At 47.3% G+C, this 24,134-nt stretch overlaps 1 protein-coding gene across 4 annotated transcripts in view; it reads left to right on the plus strand.

Moving 5' to 3' along the window:
• The window catches only part of hdac3 (histone deacetylase 3), a 177,004-nt gene that overhangs the window by 127,653 nt on the left and 25,217 nt on the right, over positions 1 to 24,134 (plus strand). For 2 of the 4 annotated variants that reach the window (XM_078551143.1, XM_078551144.1), the window contains exon 1: positions 23,632 to 23,738. The exons of 1 other annotated variant lie outside the window; for it this stretch is intronic. In XM_078551143.1, coding sequence (XP_078407269.1) covers positions 23,684 to 23,738 — 55 coding nt within the window. In that variant the 5' untranslated portion in view covers positions 23,632 to 23,683. Of the gene's footprint in view, positions 1 to 23,627; positions 23,739 to 24,134 lie in introns of those variants that run through there. One more of the 4 variants, XM_078551142.1, reaches the window with a different exon arrangement.

Raw genomic sequence — 24,134 nt, forward strand, 5'->3', positions numbered from 1 at the left:
CTATATGTGGATTAAAGACACCCCTGGTTACAGTTGTACCCTTATTGCGTGAGTCTCTAGTTTCCTGCTTAATGCCTTCCCTTACATCTCCATTATTGTTTGGGGGGGCCTATAGACAACCCCCACCAACGTTTTCTGCCCCTTGGTGTTTTTTATCTCCACCCAAACAAATTCCACATCATGATTTTCCGAGCCAATATCCTTCCTCATTATTGCATTGATTTCCTCCTTTACTAACAATGCTACCCCACCTCCTTTCCCTCTTTGTCTTTCCTTCCTAAATATTGAATGCCCTTGGATGTTCAGTACCCATCCTTGGTCACACTGCAGCCATGTCTCTGTAACTGCAACTATATCATAACCCTATATATCTATTTGCTCTGTTAATTCATCTACCTTATTGTGAATGCTCCGCGCATTAAGATACATTGCCTTTAGACTTGTCTTTTTAACCTTGTTAGTCATCTTAGCTTTATTTTGCACTATGGCCCCATTTGTTTCTCGCCATTGTTTTTTCTGCCTTCCACTTTTGCTTCTTACTTTTCTGTCTTTTGTTTCTATCCTTGTTTCCCCCTCCTCTGTCTCCCTGCTCAGGTTCCCATCCCCCTGCCATTCTAGTTTAAATTCTCCCCGACCACATTATCAAACACCGCCCCCCCCCGAGGACATTGGCCCTGGTCCTGCCTAGATGCAACCCATCCTGTCTGTACTGGTCCCGCCTTCTCCAGAACTGGTCCCAATGTCTCAGGAATCTGAATCCCTCCCCCCTACACCATTTCTTCAGCCACATTTTCATCTGATATATCCTGTTATTTCTACTCTTGCTAGCACCTGCCACTGTAGTAATCCTGAGGTTACTACCTTTGAGGTCCTACTTTTTATTTTACGTCCTAACTCCTATATTCAGCTTCTAGGACCTCATTGCTTTTTTTACCCATGTCATTGATACCAATATGTACCACGACCACTGGCTATTCACCCTCCCCCCTCAGAATGCCGTGCAGCCTCTCCGAGACATCCTTGACCTTGGCACCATCCTGGAGTCACTTTTGCGGCCACAGTAACGCCTGTCTGCGCCCCTTACTATTGAATCCCCTATCACTAAAGCCCTGCCACTCTTCTTCCTCCCCTCTTGCGCAGCAGAGCCACCCATGGTGCCATGGACTTGGCTCCTGCTGCTTTCCCTTGAGAATTCATCTCCCCCAACAGTACCTAAAACAGTATATCTGTTAGAGAGGGGGACGGCCACAGGGGACTCCAGTACTTCCTGCTGGTCACCCATCCCCTTTCTGCCTGTTCAGTCTTTACCTGCAGTGTGACCACCTCACTGAACATGCTGTCCACGTTAATCTCAGCATTGCGAATGCGCCACAGTGAATCCACCAGCAGCTCCAATTCCGAAATGCGGTTAACCAGTAGCTGCAGCTGGACACACTTCCTGCACACATGGTCGCCAAGTGTCCATGATTTCCCACATAGCACAGGAGGAGCATATCACGGGTGCGAGCTCTGCTGCCATGACTTCCCTTTAGATTAAGCTCGTTAGTTACTCCCTTTAAAGAATACTAGTTACGCTAGGGGCCTTATTCCACTCCAGGCACTCCCACTACAGTTCAAAGTCCTCACCTTATTTTGTATAAGCTAATGGGGTGCAGCAGTTTAATTCATAGAAAAAGTAGAAGTAGTCACCTGACCCTACTTACCAGTCAACTGCCTCCCCTGCCTCGCTTTTGAATCGTGACATCCTCGCGCCGCTTCCAGTCCCGAGTCCAGCTCCCACTCTTTTTAAATCTCTGCTCTGACTCTCAGCTCCTGCTCTTTTTAAATCTTTGCTCTCTCGGCTCCTGCTCTTTTTAAATCTCCGGGCTGACTCTCAGCTCCCACTCCTTTTAAATCATACCAAGGCCGCCGCTCCACTCGCACACTGCCTCCCAGTCCTGCTATGAGGGGCACCAGATGTTTTATCTGCTCCCTCCTCTTGCGCTGTGTGAGCAGATTTGAAGATAACTTTGAAAAGGGATTTGGATAAATACTTGATGTGGAAAAATATGTAGTGCTGTGGGAAAAGAGAATGGGAATGGGTATAATTGGGCAGCTCTTCTAAAGAGATAGCACTAGCACGATGGGCCGAATGGCTTCCATCTGCACTGTATCATTCTGTGGAGTCATTATGGAGTCAGTGAATCAACATTAGTTGATGTTCAGGCTCCTGCAATATTAAATATGAACACCAAAAATTGTTCTGGAAGAGGTAGAGCTGGAGGAACCTGTAGTTTATTGTACCTGCCCACAGAGAAGACAGTGACCTCCATCCCTTGATCCCTGACCTTGGTCTCTTTGGCTTCTATGCAAATCGGCAATGCGGCTGTCTTCCTTCCCTGATTGCAACTCAGACAGGCTGATCTGTCACTTCCTGCAACCACAGAGTGCACAGTGTGGTGGTGAGGGGTCCGAGGAGATTTTGACAAAGACTCTTCAGGGAATAATGGACTGGAATTAAAGAACAAGAACAGCAAGGGTTAGATACAGAGGAAAGCTCCCTCTACACTGTCCCCATCAATCACTCCCAGGGAAGGTGCAGCATGGGTTAGATACAGAAGAAAGCTCCCTCTATACTGTCCCCAGCAATAACTCCCAGGACAAGTACAGGGGAGTCAGTGGCAGCGTCGTGGTATTGTCATGGAACTAATAATCCAGACACCCAGGGTGATGCTCTGGGTACCTGGGTTCAAATCCCACCAGGCAGATGGTGGAATTTGAATTCAATAAAAATCTTGAATTAAGTCTAATGATGGCCATGAAACCATTGTTGATTGTTGTAGAAACCCATCTGGTTCACTAATCCTTACCTGGTCTGGCCTATATGTGACCCCAGACCCACAGCAATGTGGTTGACTCTTAAATGCCCTCTGAATTGGGGTATCAGTTGTATCAAACTGCTCAAAAGTCTAAAAGGAATTAAACCAGATGGACCATCCTAGGCACTGGAAACGACAACGGCAAACTCAGCCCTGCCGACCCTGCAAAGTCCTCCTTACTAACATTTGGGGGCTTGTGCCAAAATTGGGAGAGTTGTCTCATAGACCAGTCAAGCAACAGCCTCACATAGTCATACAGAATCATACCTTACAATGTCCCAGACACCCCATCACCATCTCCAGGTATGTCCTGTCCCACAGGCGGGACATATCCAGCCGAGGTGGAAGCACAGTGATGTAGAGTTGGGAGGGAGTTACCCTGGAAGTCCTCAACATTGACTCCGGACCCCATGAAGTCTCATGGCATCAGGTGGGTAAGGAAACCTCCTGCTGATTACCAAGTACCACCACACACCACCAACGCCCCCACCCCGCTCAGCTGATGAATCAGTGCTCCTCCATGTTGGACATCACTTTGAGGAAGCACTGAGGGCGGCAAAGGCGCAGAGTGCACTCTGGGTGCAGGACTTCAATATCCATCACCAAGAGTGGCTCGGTAGCACCACTACAGTACTGAGCTGGCCGAGTCCTAAAGGACATAGCTGTGAGACTGGGCCTATGGCAGTTGGCAAGGGAACCAACAAGAGGGAAAAAAATACTTGACCTCATCCTCACCAATGCCTGCCGCAGATGCATCTGTCCATGATAGTATCGGTAGGAGTGACCACCGCACAGCTCTTGTGGAGACAAAGTCCCATCTTCTGAGAATTGAGAATACCCTCCATCATGTTGTGTGGCACTACCACCATGCTAAATAGGATGATTTCAAACAGATCTAGCAACTCAAGACTGGGCAACCATGAGGTGCTGTGGGCTATCAGCAGCAGCAGAATTGTACTCAACCACAATCCGTAACCTCATAGCCTGGCATATCCCCCACTCTAACATTATCACCAAGCCAGGGGATCAACCCTGGTTCAATGAAGAGTGTAGGAGGGCATGCCAAGAGCAGCACCAGGCATACCTAAAACTGAGGTATCAACCTGGTGAAGCTACAACACAGGAATACTTACGTGCCAAACAAAATAAGCAGAAAACGATAGCGGTAAGTGATCCCACAACCAACGGATCAGATCTAAGCTCTGCAGTCCTGCCACATCCAGTCGTGAATGGTGGTAGACACACAGCTCACTGGAGGAGGAGGCTCCACAAATATCCCCATCCTCAATGATGGGGGCGCCCAGCACACAACGCAAAAGATAAAGCTGAAACATTTGCAACAATTTTCAAGCCAGAATTGCCAAGTGGATGATCCATCTCAGCCTCCTCGGCAGGCTCCCAGCATCACAGATGCCAATTCTATTCACTCCGGGTGATATTAAGAAATGGCTGAAGGCACTGGATACTGCAAAGGCTATGGGCCCTGACAATATTCCAGCAATGCTCCAGAACTTGCCACACCCCTAGCCAAACTGTTCCATTACAACTATAACACTCGCATCTACCCGGCAGTGTGGAAAATTGTCCAGGTATGTCCTGTACACAAAAAGCAGGACAAATCCAAACCGGCCAATTACCGCCCCATCAGTCTACTCTTGATCATCAGTAAAGTGATGGAAAGGATCAGCAACAGCACTATCAAAGTGGCACTTGCTTAGCAAAACCTGCTTACTGATGCCCAGTTTCAGTTCCACCAGGACCACTCAGCTTCTGATCTCATTACAGCCTTGGTTCAAACATGGACAAAAGAGCTGAACTCCCGAGGTGAGGTGAGAGTGGCTGCCCTTGACATCAATGCAGCATTTGGCCGAGTGTGGCATCAAAAAGCCCTAGCAAAACTGGAGTCAGTGGAAATCGGGAGGAAAACTCTCCACTGGTTGGAGTCATACCTAGCACAAAGGAAGATGGTTTCGGTTTTTGGAGGTCAATCATCTCAGTTCCAAGACATCACTGCAGGATTTCCTCAGGATAGTGTCCTAGGCCCAAACATCTTCAGCTGCTTCATCAATGACCTTCCATCATATGGTCAGAAGTGAGGATGTTCGCTGATGATTGCACAATGTTCAGCACCATTTGTGACTCCTCAGATACTGAAGCAGTCCATGTCCAAATTCAGCAAGACCTAGACAACATGCAAGCTTGGGCTAACCAGTAGCAAGTACCAGACAAGTGCCAGGCAATGACCATCTCCAACAAGAGAGAATCTAACCATCGCCTTTTACATTCAATATATTTACCATCACTGAATTCCCACTATCAACATCTGGGGGTTACCATTGACCAAAAATTGAACTGGACTAGCCATATAAATACTGTGGCTGCAAGAGCAGGTCAGAGGCTAGGAATCTTGTGGTGAGTAACTCAACTCCTGACTCACCTTCTGTCCACCTACAAGGCGGAAGTCAGGAGTGTGATGGAATGCTCTCCACTTGCCTGGATGAGTGCAACTCCCACAACACTCAAGAAACTTGACACCATCCAGGACAAAGCAGCCCGCTTGATTGGCACCTCATCCACAAACATTCACTCCCTCCACCACCAATGCACAATGGCAGCAGTGTGTACCATCTACAAGATGCACTGCAGGAACTGACCAAGGTTCCTTAGGCAGCACCTTCCAAACCCACGACCACTACCATCTAAAGGACAAGGGCATCAGACACATGGACAAACCACCACATGGAAGTTCCCCTCCAAGCCACTCAACATCCTGAGTTGGAAATATATCGGCGTTCCTTCACTTGTTGCCGGGTCAAAATCCTGGAACTCCCTCCCTAACAGCACCGTGGGATTACCTACACCACATGGACTAAAGCGGTTCAAGATTGCAGCTCACCATTTCTCAAGGCAATTAGGGATGGATAATAAATGCTGGCCTAGCCAGCAACGCCCACATCCCATGAATGAATTTTTAAAAAGCACAGGTTAAATACATATTAAAGCTCCTTCACAGTGTCCCATGCACTACAAGAGGGGGGTAAAGTTCCCTCTATACTGCCCTGTCAAACAGTCCCTGGCTAAGTGCAACCTCGATTGGAGCAATCTGGAAAAAACTTGCAATTCTATAGCACCTTTCACCACCTCCACACATCTCGACGCACGTTGCTGCCAATTAAGTACTTTGAAAATGTAGTCACTCGTGATGTAGGAAAGACAGCAATTTTCACACAGCAAACTCCAAAAAACACCAGTATGTTTATGACCAGATATTTTGGCCAAGATTTTTCGGGCGGCAGGGTTTCCTTTCTGATACCGCCTGCCGCACAGCCATTTAATGCTCCAACAGCTGTTAACTGCCTGGAGATGGGACTTTCGCCCCTCACTCGCTGTTGTCCCAACATCGGCAGAAGCCACAGTGGACAGGACTGGGACTACAAACAGTCCCCAGAGTCTAAGTCCTGGAAGTCCAGGACCAGGTAAGTTTTAGGGGTCTCAGGTGGGGTGTGGAGGTGTGGGAAGAGAGGGATGGGGATGTTGGTGGCAAGGCCGATGGTGGGGGTAGGCACTACCTGCAGGGGCCAGACCTTTTTGGGGCGAGTGCCCGATGTTAAAAGGAGGCTGTTGATGACACTCCCCCCCCACCCCCACTTTCCACCCGAGGCCTGAGCAAGGTTATTTTTTGGGCTCCCCCTCCCCCACCGCCCCTGAACTCCTCCCGCCAGCTTGTAAATTGAGGCTGGACAGCAAACAGTCATTAAGTGCTCAATAATTGGCCACTTAAAGCCCTCAATTGGGGCAAGGGCGGCCGGCCGTCAAGAACCTCATTCATCCCAGCATAAAATTTTGGAGAAGTTGGGCCGGATGGGTGCCCAGTGGGAAGAGCATCTGAAAAGATTTACAGCCATCACCCCCACCCCAGTCTACAAACCTGCCGGTGGAGGAATGTAAAATTCTACCCTCTGTTTTAAATGATGTTGCCTGAGGGATAAATATCAGGACACCAGGGATAAAGCCCCTGTTGTTCTTCGCAATATTGGCACGGGATCTTTTACAATCACCTGAGAGTGAAGATGGGGCCTGGTTATCACGTCTCATCCAAAAGACAGCACGTTAGGCAGCACCTCTCTCCCTTATTGCTGATGCTCCCACAGTGCAGTGCTTCATCTGTACTGCCCCAAATCAGACAGTGCGGCGTTCCCTCAGTACTGCCCTTCCCAGAGTGGAGTACTCCTTCAGTGACGCCCTCCGGCATTCTGGCACTCCCTTAATACTGCTCCTATTTTGTTAGACTCTACAGCAGAGGCATCTAAATCGTCTTAAACATTCAAGCTTCTTCAGTAACCTATTCTCCAAGTCAATTCTCCTTTGAGCGAAAATTTCCCGACTTCCCTTTTTATTCCTAGCTTAGGCCAGGACTTTATGGCCCTGCCACGGCGTGTCTCCCACCGGTGGATGATCCGACCCATTTAAATCTCCATTCAGTTCGGTGGGACCGTAATATCCCGTCGGGTGTGAGGGGCCATAAAATCCTGACTTAAAGATTTTTAACTTGTGTCCTCTGGGATTTGTCATCTTCATCATGATCCTCTGCATGCTAAAACACCGAAGGGGCAGCCAAGCATTGAGCTCCGTGGCCTGAACTAGCTTCTTGGAGCTCTGTGAGTGTAGCTTAAGGCGCTAATTCTCCAACTCTGTCCCATCTATGAGGCTCAAGTTGCTTAATCAGAGGTTTCAGCCTCTCTCCATCTCAATTGCACAGGCAAGATCAAGAACTCCTTATCAATGATATGGAAACAACATCTTAGTTCCAGGTGAGCGAGGATTCTTCTGCACACGTCTGCTTTCATGAACAATAAAATGGATTACCCTCCACCCTTTGTAAACTTCAGGTCATCCAAAGCTCTGCTGCCTAACTCGCACCAAGACCCATTCAGTCATCACTCTCCCATGCCCGCTGACCTACATTGGTTCCCGGTCTGCCAACATCTCAGTTTTCAAGTTCTCATCCTCCTTTATGAATCCCTCCTTGGCCTCACCCTTCCTTATCTCTTGGGCCTCCTCTCACCCTATAATCCTCAAGAGCTCTGTGCTCATCCAATTCTGCTCTCTTGAGCATCCCTGATTGTCATTGCTACAACATTGCTGGGTGTGCCTACAGCTGCCTTGGCCCCAAGCTCTGGAATTCCCTCCCTTTCCCTCTCCACCTCTCTCTCCTTTGCTTTAAAATGCTCCATAAAACTTACCTCTTTGACAAAACTTTCAGTTACCTGTGCTAATATCTCCCTATTTTTATTTAATAATTGTTCCTTGAGGTGAAACTGTTTGAAGTACATTTCTATATTGTATACACTGAGGCAAAGATAGTAATTATCAATGAAACGCTTGTGGAGATAACTCACATTAGGATTCTTCTTCCATCTCACCTGGGTAATGGAGATTTCACCTGTTCATGTTCCCTCAGCAGTTCTTTGAGCGCCTCCACGTTAGCTGGGCAACAGCACAAAGACAGAAGGTATCATCAAGACTAATTACAAACATACAAGCAATGACGGCCAGGTAAAGACCCTCTGGTCCATTCATCCTGTCCCACACAATTGCGATACCTTGAGTATCACCCTGTATACACCTCCCACTCTATCCAAAGCCATGTTATCTCCCGGGAGAGGCAAAAAAAAAACAGATAAAACCCAAACCGATCTTGGGGGAAAAAAATCTGGGAAATCCTTCTCTGATCCATTTGGGCAAGCAAAATTGGTCCAGGAGTTCACTCTTGCTCTGAATTCCCTGAAATATATACCCCCTTGTAGGAGATGATGCCCTCCCAAGCCAAAAACAGATTGAGCTCTCGCTAGAAGGAATTCAGCTAATAACCCGTGTAAGTTCAAAAGAGCTTTGCTCTATAATTTGGGAGGATTCCAAATAACACCATTTCAAAAGCACCTTGGTTGATCCCTGGTCTATGCTGAGACATTAATCTTAGCTGCAGGTATTGTAGGGTGCAAGATTTGTTGGTGTCTGTGTCTTTCAGTTGGTGAAGAAAGAATTCCCAAATCCACGCCTCCAATCGTCAGAGGGACAAGGAGAGGAGGCGCGTGGGAACACCATCACCTCCATGGTCCCCCATTCAGGTCACACACACACCCTTGACTTGGAAATATATCAGCTTCTCCTTCACCATTGCAGGGTGAAAATTCTGGAACTTCTACCCTACGATCACTGTGGGAGTACCTTTACCACGTGGATTGCAGCAGGTCACGAAGGCAGGTCACCAACATCTTCTCAAAGGACAACTAGGGATGGACAATGGATGCCGAACTTGCCAGCGACATCCACATCCAGTAAATTAAATCTAAAAAAACACATTCAACCAGAACTCTTTTTTGTGATCACTTTCACAAGTTAGGTACCAATTAGGAACACCATTTGTTTGACCCAATGCAGATCCATTTGTCCCCTTCACAAAATCCAACTGTTTATAAAGAAATCCGGGTTTTCGCCTTGTGTTTATAAAATACCAAATACTGAATTTATTGACCATCACTGAATTTGATACAACTGAAGGACTTGCTCAACCATTTCAGAGGACAGTAGAGAGTCAATTACGTTGGTGTGGGACTTGTCAGGAAGATATAATAATTCTAATAATGTTATTGGAACTTATTGTCAAATAGCGGTATCTGTGTGTGTGTGTGAGACTTAATTGGATTAAAGGCAGCTGGTCTGAAGGCTTTGATGTAAACATGGTAAACATGGGGAAGTTTAGGATGTAAGATGTAAAAGGGCATTTGCATTTTTAAAATAAACCAGACTAGATTGTTTTCAAAGGAGGAGTGAAATGTGTCACCTAGCCAGGTGAAGTTTAGAACAGTGTGCCTATTTTACCCAAAGATCACTGGTAAAATGGGTACTATGCAAAATTTTTATGAGCAGGAAGGTGAAGTCCAAAGACGTAGTGAAACAATGGGCATTTGCATTCAAGGGGAACAATATGTATAAAGGAGCAAAGGCTGTGTGTAAGGGTAGGCATTTTAGGAACAAGTGTGAAAATCCTTCAGCATCTAGGCCTCAAGCTCCTGTTTGCAAAGAACTGGAGTTAAGAAAACTCACTTTGAATTTGACTGGCTCAGGGTATCATGTTTCTTTGCCTGGGTCTTTTAAAAATATGTGCTTACTGTTGCCTTAATGAAAGTGTAACTGGGAATCAGATTAAGTAGGGGATTTAGAAGTTATCATACTAATAATTTGTAGATCTATGTATGTATTTAAAGTCATTTCTTCTATTAATAAATGTTTAATCTAGCTTTATAAAAACCTATAAGACTTGGTGATCGTATTACTACAGAATTCAAGGCATGCAACTCTAAATTTTTACAAATTGTAAAACAAGTTGTGGCAGTTGTTTCAAGTTTCCCTTTGGGATTTGAACAACTCAGCATTTACCATCGGCTGTGCCATAACAGACTGGAGTCACGTATAAGCCCAGAACAAGTAGTGGTGGTAGGTTTCCTACCCTAAAGGACATTAATGAACCAGATGTGTTTTTGTGACAATCTGACAGCTTCATGGTCACTCTTACCGTGATAAGCTTTTTATTCCCAGATTTGGAAAAACTGAATTCAAATTCTCAACTGCCATGGTGAGAATTTAATCTCACATTCTCAGGGTTGTGTCCTAGGCCCAACATCTTCAGCCACTTCGCCATCATAAGGTCAGAAGTTTCCTTCCATCATAAGGTCAGAAGTGGGGACGTTCGCTGATGATTGCACAATGTCCAGCACTCATCTGGTGCTGGGAAGGAAATCTGCTGTCCTTACCTGGTCTGGCCTACATGTGACTCCAGACCCACAGAAATGTGATTGAATCTTAAATGCCTTCTGAACAAGGGCAATTAGGGATGGGCAATATATGCTGGCCTAGCCAGCAATGCCCACATCCCATGAATGAATAAAAAAAAACATTCGAAACTCTTCAGATACTGGAGTAGTCCATGTCCAAATGCAGCAAGACCTGGACAATATCCAGGCTTGGATTGACAAGTGGCAAGTAACATTTGCGCCACACAAATGCCAGACAATGACCATCTCCAAAAAGAGAGTCTAACCATCGTCCCTTGACATTCAATGTCATTACCATCGTTGAACCCCCCACTATCAATATCCAACTGAACTGGACTAGTCATATAAATACTGTGGCTACAAGAGCAGGTGAGAGGCTAGGAATCGTCCGACAAGTAATCCACCTCCTGACTCCCCAAAGCCAGTCCACCATCTACAAGGCACAAGTCAGGAGTGTGATGGAATACTCTCCACTTGCCTGGATGAGTGCAGCTCCAACAACACTGAAGAAGCTTGACACCATCCAGGACAAAGCAGCCCACTTGATTGGCACCTCATCCACAAACATTCACTCCCTCCACCACTCCTTAAACAGCACCTTCCAAACCCACGACCACTATCAACTAGAAGGACAGGGGCAACAGACACATGGGAACACCACCACCTGGGAGTTCCCCTCCAAACCACACACCATCCTGACTTGGAAATATATCGGCCGTTCCTTCACTGCCACTGGGTCAAAATCCTGGAACTCCCTCCCTAGGGTGTTCCTACACCACATGGGCTGCAGCAGCTCAAGAAGGCAGCTCACCACCACCTTCTCAAGTGCAATTAGGGAGTAAATGCTGGCCTAGCCAGTGACACTCACATCCCATGAAGAAATAAAAAAAATTCTCTGAATTATTAGCCTAAAAACATAACAAATTTGTAGAAATGAAACTGCCCCATTGACACATCTAATTGTGTTACTTTGTAATGCAGCAATGCAGAAGGAGTTTCACCCTGTTTCTAATCCATGCAATATATGCTCTGGGAGTGTTTGATGGGGACAGTGTAGAGGGAGTTTTACTCTGTATCTAACCCCTGCTGTACCTGTCCTGGGAGTGTTTGATGGGGACAGTGTAGAGGGAGCTTTACTCTGTATCTAACCCCTGCTGCACCTGTCCTGGGAGTGTTTGATGGGGACAGTGTAGAGGGAGCTTTACTATGTATCTACCCCCATGCTGTACATGCCTTGGGAGTGTTGATGGGGCAGTATAGAAGAAGCTTTACTCTGTACTCTGTGCTGTACCTGCCCTGTGAGTGTTTGTTGGGACAGTGTAGAGGAAGCTATACATGCTCTGATGGAGCAGTATAGGGGAAGCTTTACTCTGTATTTAACCCATTATATCTGCCATGGAAGTATTTGAAGGGAGTGTAGAGAGAGCTTTATTCTGTATTTAACGTGTGCTGTACCTGTCCTGGGAGTGTTTGATGGGGACAGTGTCGAGGGAGCTTTATTCTGTATCTATCCCCTTGCTGTATCTGCCCCGGGAGTGTTTGATGAGACAACGTGGAGGGAGGTTTACTCTCTCCAAAAGTTAAATTTGAGTTCTGCAGATGAGCTCCCAGATGGAGTAATGGTTCAATGAGTGCAGGGTGGGTGTGTGTTCTATTTTTTCTAATGGCAGTCTGAGGGCAGGACTTAGATCAAGGCATGGACTCCTCTTTCTCGAAGGAGCTCACCTTCATTCTCAATTATGCATTGCACAATCTGTCCAACGGTGTCCTGATTCGACTTGCTAGTTTCCTGAACATCTGAGAACAAAAGTGACCGCAGAATTAAGTATCTGATAGAAGAAAGATTTGCATTTCTTGATTGCCCTTCACCACCTCAGCATGTCCCAAATGCTTTACAGCCAATGAAGGACATTGAAGTGTAGTCACTGTCGTAATGCAGGAAATGCAGCAGTCAATTTACACACAAGGTCCAACAAATTATGTTAATTCAGCAATCAATATTGGCCAGGATACCAGGGAGAACTCTCCTGCTATACTTCAAATAATGACTGTGAGATTTTTTACCTCCATTTGAGAAGGCTGACTGGGCCTCAATTTAACATTGTATATAAAGACTGCATTATAAAGGCTGCACCTCTGACAGTGGAGCACTCCTTCAGTCCTGCCTCTCCGATAGTGCGGCACTTCTTCAGTGCAGTGCTCCCTTTGTACTGTCCCTTCAACAGTGCAGCACTCCCTCAGTATTGCCCTCTCGACATTGCAACACTCCATCAGTACTGTCTCTTCAACAGTGCAGCACTCCCTCAGTACTGCACCTCTGACAGTGGAGCACTCCCTCAGTACTGTCCCTCCAACAGTGCAGTACTCCTTCAGTACTGCTCCTCTGACAGTGCAGCACTCCGTCAGACCTGGAACCGGGAGTTGCAGCCTAGATTATGTGCTCATGTCTGTGCACTGGACCTTGAAACCATGCCCTTCTGACTCAGAAGCTAGTGTGCCATCCACTGAACTATGACCAATGCGTAAAAATATCACCAAGGTTTGTGCACCAATGAGCAGTGACGTGTCCAAGGCAGCAGTGTAACATTCCTTGTCAGGGCATTAAAGTCAGCCCGTATTCACACCTGCCGATATTCTATCAGTAATGGAGAGAACAATGATGGATAGGACAGGCTCTGAGCTTGCAACCTCTCAAAACAAGTTTGCATATCTCATCCTTGCACCCATAGAAATGCTGTCTGAACAACAATACAACACCTACCCTGGAATCCATGGCACTCCTACCGCAGCACCCATAAAAACCCTAACCGATCACCCATTCAAAATCTACCATTGCACCCATAGGGCCTCCACCCATGAATAAGCATCTCCAGGAAAGGGAGGGAGAAAACTAAAAAGACTGCCCTGTTAAATAGTACTGACCGTCTGGTGCAGTTGTGGCCTCCCGTTCTGTGTCCATCTCCCGCGATGTACGGCAATGATAGCCCTTCTCCTTCAGGATGTGGCAGAGCAAAACACCCATTAGCCCCATTACAAAGAACACCAGAACCAGCAGGAAGACAGTGTAGAGGTTCTGAGGATGAGGTGTCACCTCTTCAACTTCCCCATGATTCTCCATATTTTACACTCACCTAGAGAAACAAAAATGCACCTTTTAATGACAATTTCTTGATTTTCTTTAAAGTGCAGTGAGTAAGTTCAGAGTCCTAGTACACACACACACACACACACACACAAAATCACTCCCTATCTCTCATACTCACACTCACCTAAACACACACACTTGGCAGAATTTCTCGAGCGTGTTTGGCGGCGTGAGTGGACAATATGGCAAGAAAGCCAAAAATTGGTTTTACGGTGTCATGAAACTAGTTTATGATCACCCGCTCTGCCTGTCAATGGCCGGCCATATTTTCCACTGTCGGACATTGGGAACCTCATTGTAATACACCTGCATATCATTATAAGCTCAGCCCACCAGATTCATCCCCCAACGCCGGATCGTCCACCCATGTCAGCAGGAAAGCACGCCGGTGCAGAACACGTCTTGACAAGTGTGATGTGCAGAAGTCAGGACTTACCACCAGGGCCTTGCTCACATCGCGGACATCTGAGGAGCACAAGATGATGGGGCCCAACAGCAATGGGACCCTGGAGGAACATCCATGACATGCTCCCTCCAGAATCACTTGTGGTCTGGCTGTATGCAGCTGAACTGCTGGTTGGGTGGGGAGGGTGGGGGCAGGGATGCAGGCGAAGGACTTGCGGAGCCTGTCAATGAAGCTGAAAGACAACATTACACGTTATTCAGTGAAAATAAATATATTTTCAGATTGTAAAGTGACAAAAAGTGTTCACCTATGCAACCAACTGTGATCAGAATTTCTTAGCTTTTGCTCTCGCGTTGCCACTGCAGGAACTCACCCATGGCTACTGCAATGGAACGCAGGTCTGTGCACATCTCTACATTCTGCTGGACCAGGGTCTCCATGGCGAACGCCATCCTCCCCATGGAGAGCTCCAAACGCACACATGTGGGCACCACTTCATCAGAGAGCAGGAGAACATAGTCCTCCAACTCGCATGCCACTCTGTTGAGGGCTTGCAACAGCTCTTCATGATGTTCCCCCGTCTTCTACTCACAATGAGTTGGAAGGACGAATCCAGAGGCTCGTCATCTGACTCAGACCTCACAGATGTCTCTTCCCCAACAGTCTTCTGAGTGCTGGGGAGCTCGGCTGAACCTGCCTCCTCTTGCTGGCAATACGTGTGCGTGCAGTGACCACCAGATTGTAAACCCGAGCCTGCTCTAGATCGAGGCCCCACCGAGGTCTGTGTCTCTGCGCTGGTAGAGGGTGTGGGTAAGCGCTGTGACGGGTCTTCCAGCTCTTCAGTGGAGGGGGTGTCCTCTTGGCTGGAGGTGCGGACCTGGATGGAGCTGAGGGACTGACTGGCTGAGGGTGTCGGTCACTTGGCAGAGCTCCCTGTGAACCAAAGTAGAGATAATTAGTGCATGGCAGCAGTATCAAAAACAGGAGAGAGAGCACTCACATTTGTGTTTAGAGATAGATGATGTGGCACAGGATCCTCAGGTGGCTGTTCACCGCCGACCTCACCGTGGCCACAGGCACAGTCCACGCCCTCAACAGTCAGTGCGATGACATGCTCCTCAAAGTGAAGGGTCTAATGTGGGCCACTCCACCCCCGATCTAGAACCTCTCCCTGCTGTTGTGAGCCAGCTTCTCCTGGGAGAAAACAGATGGAGAGAGCGTGAGCAGTATCCATGGCACTGCATGGAATGTTTGTGCGATCAGCGGCGCCATGGCCAGGATGAGGATGTGAGCTCGTGAGGATATGAGCCTGATGGAGATGTGAGGGTGTCTGTGAGAGTTAGTGGTGTTGTCCCTTGAGGTGTGAGATCCTTGTGCTAGATGTGTGATGGGTTTGTGAATCTGTATGTTGAGAGTGATGGGAAGAGTGACTTACCCTGGCGGAACAGAGGAGATCATTCATCCTTTTTTGATACTGGGTGGCTGTCCTCTTCTGTAGGGCATTGGTGCTGACCTCCATTGCCACAGCTTCCCAAGCCAGATTGGTGATATTGCTGCCCATCCTGCGGCCAGAACTGGGTAGAGGACATCACAGCGGGCCTTCACTGCGTCCAAATGGCGTTCGAGGGATGCGTCATTAAACCTGGGGTCTGCAGTCTTCTTGCTTTTCGGGGTCATGTCTTCCATGCAGCAGTCCTGGGCTGGAAACACTGAGAGGTATGTGCATGGCTGCACTTTAAATATGGCACCAAGCATGATAAAGATGTGAGATGACGGTGTGGCAGGTGAATGAGAGCCCGCCCACCATCAAAACGGCATGTTTCCCAGGAACGCATAATTAATTATGCGGGATTGGGATGATACAGTGTGAAAAGCCGCCATTGTGGCTGGCGGGTAAAACATCATTTTTCCTGCCCACTACCGAACTTAGTGCAAATCTAGGACGATTCCGCCCACTGTCTCTTTCTCACACACACACACTCACCTAAACACACACACTCTCTCTCAAATACACACACACTCACCTAAGTGCACACACTTAAATACACAGACACTCATCTAAACACACATACTCTCAAGTATACACACACTCACCTAAACACACATACTCTCTGTAATACACACACACTCACCTAAGCACACACACTCTCTCAAATACACACACACTCACCTAAGCACTCACACTCTCAAATACACACACACTCACCTAAGCACTCACACTCTCAAATACACACACACTCACCTAAGCACTCACACTCTCAAATACACACACACTCACCTAAGCACTCACACTCTCAAATACACACACACTCTCTCTTTCAAATACACACACACTCACCTAAGCACTCACACTCTCAAATACACACACACTCTCTCAAATACACACACACTCACCTAAGCACACACACTGGGAAGAATTTTGCCCTTGGCGTGCGGGCTCAGCAGGGGTGGGCGGGGACAGTCAGGAAGCTGACTCTGTCACATGAGCAGAGACATGTTATTAATGAAAAAATAAAATTTTTATTTGACTTTTATTTGCTTTTGGAAACCTCATCCCGCCAGTGAAAAATTGATTTTAATTAACTTTTTAATGGCCTTAATAGGCCTTTTAATTGTCGGCGGGCGCGCTGTCATTGTGCATCATTTTACACTCGGTCGGGTCAGGAGCATGCCTGCCCGCCATCAAGTACACACACATTCACCGAAACACACACGCTCTCTCTCTCTCACACACACTCACCTAGACACTCTCTCAAACACACACATTCACCTAAACACACACAGGGAAAAATTTAAGACCCGCGGGTGGGCGCGCGTCTGACCTGATCAGGCGTAAAATCGCACGAAATGACAGTGGGTAAGCAATTAAGCCCATTAATGGCGCAATTGAATGCGATTTTTTTTTGGTCCATCCAACCATACGGTTGGCAGATGGCCAATTGGCCGGGCGGCCTTTACATTTTTCATGAAAGCTCATCCAAGGGCAGGTTGAAATCTCCGTTAGGAAATAAAATAAAAATAAATATCTGGGGACAGCATTTTTATGAGCTATGCTTTCAGGTGTTTAATTGTGCTGCATGGACAATTTTTTACACTTTTTTTATGCTTTATTTGATTATTAGCAGGTCTGCAGCTCCCTAAGGCAGCCGTCTGCCCTCAGGGAGCTCTCTCACAGCGCTCACCCGCGCCCATGGTGATATCGTCACCCTCCCTCTTCCCGCCCCCAACCTTGCAGCGCTGAACTTTTCAGTGCGCGTTTCACGCTGGCCGGCCGTTAATTGGCCAGCTAGCATGAAATCGTGGTCAGGGGCCGATTGCGGTAGGGAGCCTGTTTCCCAATCACTCCCGGGCCCGCTGATCGCGCGTGCCTGATGAGGGAATAATTCAGGCCACAATCTCTCTCCCTCTCAAACACACACGCACTCACCTACACACAGACACACACACACACACACGCACACATATAACATTATCCAAGAAGTGTAAGTTAATCGCGGTATGTTACAGATTCTGTTTACTGTTTAATAAATTAGTTTGACAGTTATTTTAGCCTAAGGAATAATCTGGTGAAACGCTGATTCCAAACTTGACGGTGATTGCACAAGGCCACGTCATGTAAGCAAGAAGTGAAACTACAGTAATGGGGGTGTTTCTGAACAGGACAGTGCCATTCAGCCCATTGAGCCTGTTCTGCCCTTCAATTAGATCATGGCTGATCAGTACCTCAACTTCATTTGAAGGGGTTAGTTAGCCCAGACAGCTAAGGGTGTGGTGCAGAATAAAGCTAAGAGCACGGGCTCACTTCCTATACTGGCTTAGGTCGTTCTTGAGGCGTACCTCCTTGCCTTGCCCTGTGGTGTTACCGTGGCATAAGTCATGATTAGCAACTCTCGGTGGACTGCAGCAAAGAGTGAAAGCAGAGAAACAACTGTAATGGTCATCCACTGCAGCCACCAAGCTACTCAGATGCGGATCCTCCTTTCTTTTGGGATCATACAGAAGTGACCTTAGAAATTACTTCCAGCTTGGAGATACTCGAACAACGAGGAGTCTACCTCTACTGCTCCATTTACCTGCCTTTGTTCCATAGATTTTGATACCCATATCCAAAAATATCAATCTGAGTCTTGGAAGTTTCAATTGCCTCCCCAGCCTCAACAGAGTTTTTGGGGAGTTTTAGATTTCCACTACCCTCTGTGTGAAGAAGTGCTTCCTGACATCATTCCTCCATGCCTAGCTCTTTTTAAGGTTGTTTTGGACTCCAGCACCAAAGCAAAAAGTTTCTCTTCCTACCCTATCAAATCCTTAATCATCTTAAACTCCTCGATTAGATCACCCCTTAATCTTCTATGCACAAGGGCACACAAGCCTAGCATGTGTAACCTATCCTTAAAAGTTAACCGGTTTAGCCCCAGTATCAATCTGGTGAATGTGCATTGCATCCTCTCCAAGGCCAATGTAGCCTTGCTGAGGCGCGGTACCCAGAACTGAAACCAGCAAGATGGAAAGGGGCAAGTTAGTTTACTAGTTCCTTAAATTTTGCTGATTTTAGTTATCATTCTCTGCAGCTCAATGGAATACTCCAGTGCGCTGCTGAGGCAGCACTCCATTGCTGGAGGGGCAGTGTAGAGTGAGTGCTACTCTGCTGGAGGGTCAGTGCTGAGGAAGTGCTGCCCTGTTACTAAGGGATGCCGTACGACGGGACACTGCACTCTTGTAGGGCCACTACTGATGGAGCACTGCACTGCCAGAGAAGCTGTACTAAGGGAGTGCCACACTGTCGGGTGGGCAGTACCGAGGGAATGCTGCACTGGTGGAGGGTCAGTTCTGAGGGAGGACTACATGTTGGAAGTATTGTCTTTTGGATAAAATGCTATAAAAACTGAGGTCTGCCTCCGTCAATTGGATTTTTGTTTTCGTTCAAGGGATGTGGGCATCACTGGCTCGGCCAGCATTTATTTCCAATCCCTAATTGCCCTGGTTCAGGCATTTAGGAGTCAACCACGTTGCTGTGAGTCTGGAGTCACATATAGGTCAGAACAGGTAAGGACGGCAGATTTCCTTTCCTAAAGGGCATTAGTGAACCAGATGGGCTTTCCAACAATCGACAATGTTTTTTTTTATGGTCATCATTAGACTTTAATTCCAGTTTTTTATTGAATTCAAATTCCACCACCTGCATGGTGGGATTCAAACCCGGGTCCCCAGAGCATTACCCTGGGTCTCTGAGTTACCAGTCCAGTGACAAGACTATGCCAACGCCTCCCCATAATTGGATGCAAAAGATCCTGCAGCCTTGATTAGAAAAAAGAGCAGGGAAGTTCTACCCATATTTATCCAAAGCCATATTTATCCCAAACCAATAGCACTCAACAGGTTATATGGTCATTATCTCACTGTGGGAGGTTCTGTGTGCATATTGGCCACATAGTTTCCTACATTACGACAGCAATTGCATTTCAAAAGTATTTCATTGGCTGCAAAGCACGTGAGATATCCTGATGTGGTGAAAGATGCTATAGAAATTCAGGCCCTTTCTTTGTGAAAGAACAAAGGTCACGGTTCAAGATCGTGAAGGCATTTCACGAAACTGATGCAGGCAATTCTCCCTTTGTGGGGATGGGTTCCATTCATTGCTGTGTCTGATCTGAGAGCGCTCGCCGTTGGCATTCAAGGATCGGGACTGTGAAACTGATCACCCCCGACACTCGCATCCCTCGCCTCACTGAGCACATTTAAAAATTACAGCCGTGTGGCATCTGCTTAGATAAGCGTCAGGAAGGACAGTGATTCCACCTCAATGCAAGCGCAGCAAAATCCTGCCAGGAAAAGATTGACACGAGACCTTTGTGACTCATTTCAAAGTAATAAGGCAGCAGCGCAAAGAGATCTTTTAAATAACACACATATACAAACTGCTCACTGCAAAATAAACGACAATTAAATCCAGCATCTATTTCAGAAACTCAGATAATAAAATATCTCTTTACATAACACCAACCTTGACTGGATCTAGAGGACTAAATCCTTTTGTGTTTACTCTGCTTCCTCACGTTGACGTCAAGTGTCATTGCATCTCGTTCATCCTGGAATCCTAAAAACGTGAATCTGCTTACTCTGTCAATTCCTCCTACAAGCTCCACGTATTAAAATCTCAAATTTGGTGTCACTTCCTCACTGCATCTTAATTAACCTTGTCCTCTCTCCTACTCTTACTTCGTGCCAGAATGGGTTAAACTGCAGTGAGTAGCCTTGTCCACTGCATCTGCATCATCCCAGCAATCTGAACCTGAGTAGCTCATACAGAAGGACATTGGCTGTCCTCTGCAACTGTCAGGCAGCAGAAAGGTACATAAAGAGAGGCTGTAGGGTGATGCAAATATCCACTTACCTCTCTGGCTAACTCACTTCTCCCACTCTGCCTCTTCCTCCTTCTTACCATCAGCATCCTGTTTCACCACAATACCACACCAATAGCATTTATCTTTAAATCATTAATTTGCCACTCAATCACCTCCTGCAGTGTAGCTTGGACTCACCAGACACTGACTCGCCTGCTGCAGTATAGCTGTGACCTTCAACTCGCTTACTCTCCTGCTGCAGTATAGCTGGGACCGGCCAGTTTTTCACTCCCTGCTCCAGTATAACTGGGACCAGTCACTCGCTCACTCACCTGTTGCAGAGTAGCTGCAACCTATTGCGCGCTCGCCCGCTGCTACCTGTCTCACCTATACCTTGATGCGCCAGCAGCCGGTTTCAATTGCACATGAGCATGCAGAGTGCAGAAGGGCTCTGGGATACGTGTACATTTGGGCGCCTATATGTTTTTGGCCAGAAGTGTGCATGTCAGTCCGCTGTACCCTGAAGAGCAGGAATTGCAAATCATGTAATGCTTGCAACACAGAGGCCCTGATGTTGGACTCTGGCCTGACCCAGAAGCAAAGTCCACTCCATCATCAAAAATCTGCTCAAAGCCCTGCATCAGGCCAGTGTCTAATCTAACCTCCTGAATCCATAAGATGTAGGAGCAGAAGTAGGGCCTTTCAGCCCATCGAGTCTGCTCCACCATTCAATGAGATCATGGCTGATCTGATAATCCTCAACTCCACTTTCCTGCTTTTCCCCCATAACCCTTGATTCCCTTACTGATTAAAAATCTGTCTATCTCAGCCTTGAATATACTTAACGGCCCAGCCTCTACAGCCCTCTGCAGTAAAGAATTCCACAGATTAACTACCCTCTGAGAGAAGAAATTCTTCCTCATCCCTGTCTTAAATGGACAACCCCTTGCTCTGAGATTATGCCCTCTGGTCCTAGACTCTCCCACAAGGGGAAACAACATCTCAGCATCTATCCTGTCAAGCCCCCTAAGTATCTTATATGTTTCAATAAGGTCGCTTCTCATTCTTTTAAACTCCAACGAGTACACGCCCAGCCTACTCAACCTCTCCTCATAAGAGAATCCCTCCATACCTGGGATCAACCTAGTGAACCTTCTTTGGACTGCCTCCAATGATCGTATATCTTTCCTTAGATAAGGGGACCTAAACTGTTCACAGTATTCTAGGTGTGGTCTAACTCGTGCCTTGTATAAAATTAGCAAGACTTCCCTATTATTATACTCCATTCCTACACAATGCTGCAAGATCTCTGCACTCCCCCACTTCTGGCCTCTTGAATATTCCAGATTTTAATTGCTCCACCATTGGTGACTGTGCCTTCAGCTGCTGAGGTCCTCTGGAATTCCCTCTGTAAACCTCTCTGCCTCTCTGTCCTCCTTTAAGATGCTCCTTAAAATCAACCTCTGTGACCAAACTTTTGCTCATCAGTCCTATTATCTCCTTTCCTGGCTCGGTGTTAAATTTTGTCTGACTTATGCTCCTGTGAAGCACCTTGGGACATTTTACCATATAAATACCAATTGTTGTGGGCTGGTGTGGCACTGAGCTATATAGTCAGACCATTAGAACAGGATGAGGCCATTCAACCCCTCAAACTTGATGCACCATTCAATTAGATCGTGGTGGATCTGCACCTTAACTCTAAATATCAGTTGTGTTCCATAACCTTTAATAACCTTACCTAACAAAAATCTACCAATCTCAGTTTTGAAATCTTCAATTTTCTCAGCCTCAACAGCTTACTAGGGAAGAGAGTTCCAGATTTCTGCTACCCTTTGTGTGAAGAAGCACTTCATCCCTGAACAGCCTGGCACTAAGTTTCAGGTTATACAACCTTGTTCAGGACTTCCCCCCCAACAAGAGGAATTAGTTTGTCTCTCTCTATCCTGTGGCCTGATTGTTCTCCCATACTGAGCTATCTGAACTCACTCAGGGCACTCCAATTGGATTTGGTGCCCTTGGCATCCTCAAGGGGGACAATGTGGTTCTGAGTTCTATCCACAGCTGTTAACTGGGCATCCCATGCCAGAACTAAATCACGAACGCGGCAGTCCTCTCAAAGGCAAAGCTCCCAAGTATGTTGGCACTCATCAAGCAAAGGCGACTTCATTAGTTCAGGCATGTTTGCAGATAGAAGATGGTCGCATACACAAGGATTTTCTGTATGTTGAGGTATCTGGAGCCAGACAACCATTAGGACGCCCAAAGCTCTGCTTCAAGGCTGCCTGCAAGTGTGACATGAAAGCACAAAACACTGATCCTCGCACCTTGGAGACGCTAGCTGATGACAGAGGAAAATAGTCACATCACCTGTGGGCTGGCACGATCCACCATGACGATCAGTGGCAACAGTGTCTTGGCAACAGGCGCTTAAACTGAAAACGACAACTCACAACAACACTTGATAACTACTTCATATGCAGCACATGTGGCAAGACCTGTGTTTCACGGATTGGTCTCTTCCGCCACCAGCTTAAGTTCACCATATGAATCTAGTCCATCCCCAATGGATTTGATTTGCTGCATGCCCAAAACCGTACTCAGATGGAAGGATGCTGACAACATCCGGTGAGGTTGGGATTTGGCTTGGCCACAGCGGTCAACATTCTCATTGTCCAGGACAACACCTAAAAGTGGCAGCTGACTGACCCCTCGATTTAACCTTGGCCCCTACTTTGGCCTGGGAACCTCTGGGTTTGACCCCCTAACCTCAATATTGCCCTTAGCTCTGAGCCTTATTCCGACCCCTGACCCTAATTTCGGCCTTGAGCCTGGCCCTAACCCTTGACCCCGACCCCGACCCCTTGTCTCTGGCTCCTGGTAGAGTGACAGCCGCCCCTCCGTTGCCAGGGGAGACGCTGCTCCGTCACCAGGGAAACCAAGCAAGAGCCTGCAGCCCCGCCCCCCAAGGAGGAGGAGGGGGGGGAAGGAGGGAACGTCGCCTGCGGGTGACGCCAGTACGCTGCGGTGTGTGCGTCAGACGCAGGACGCGGTGACGCAGTGCGCGGGCGGGAGTCGGTTCTGAGGGCCGGCGCGCCATGTCCAGGAAGGTCTCTTACTTTTATGACCCAGATGTGGGCAACTTTCACTATGGTGAGTGAGTGAGGGGGGAGGGGGACATCGGGTTAGAGGGTGGAGGTAGAGAGGCTGGGGCACGGGTGAAATAGAGGAAGGGGACATTTAGAGACCGGGGGAGGGACATCTGGGGGTTTAGGTGTGGAGGGGCATTGATGTATATGGGGTGATACAGAGTCCATGGGATAGAAGGGGTCATTGGGTTATATGGGGAGAGGTGGGACAGAGGAGGGGGCATTGGGAGTACTTGGGGCATATGGAGGCGGTGGAAAGGTAGAATAAAGGAGGGGGGACATGGGTGTAATGTAGAGGCTGGGGGAAAGGTGGAATAAAGAAGGGGACATTGGGAGTAATTAGGGGCATATAGAGATTGGGGGAGGGGTAGAATAGAGGAGGGGGGACATGGGTGTAATG

The sequence above is a fragment of the Cetorhinus maximus genome, chromosome 10 (genome assembly GCF_964194155.1).
Source record: "Cetorhinus maximus chromosome 10, sCetMax3.hap1.1, whole genome shotgun sequence".
NCBI lineage: Eukaryota > Metazoa > Chordata > Chondrichthyes > Lamniformes > Cetorhinidae > Cetorhinus > Cetorhinus maximus.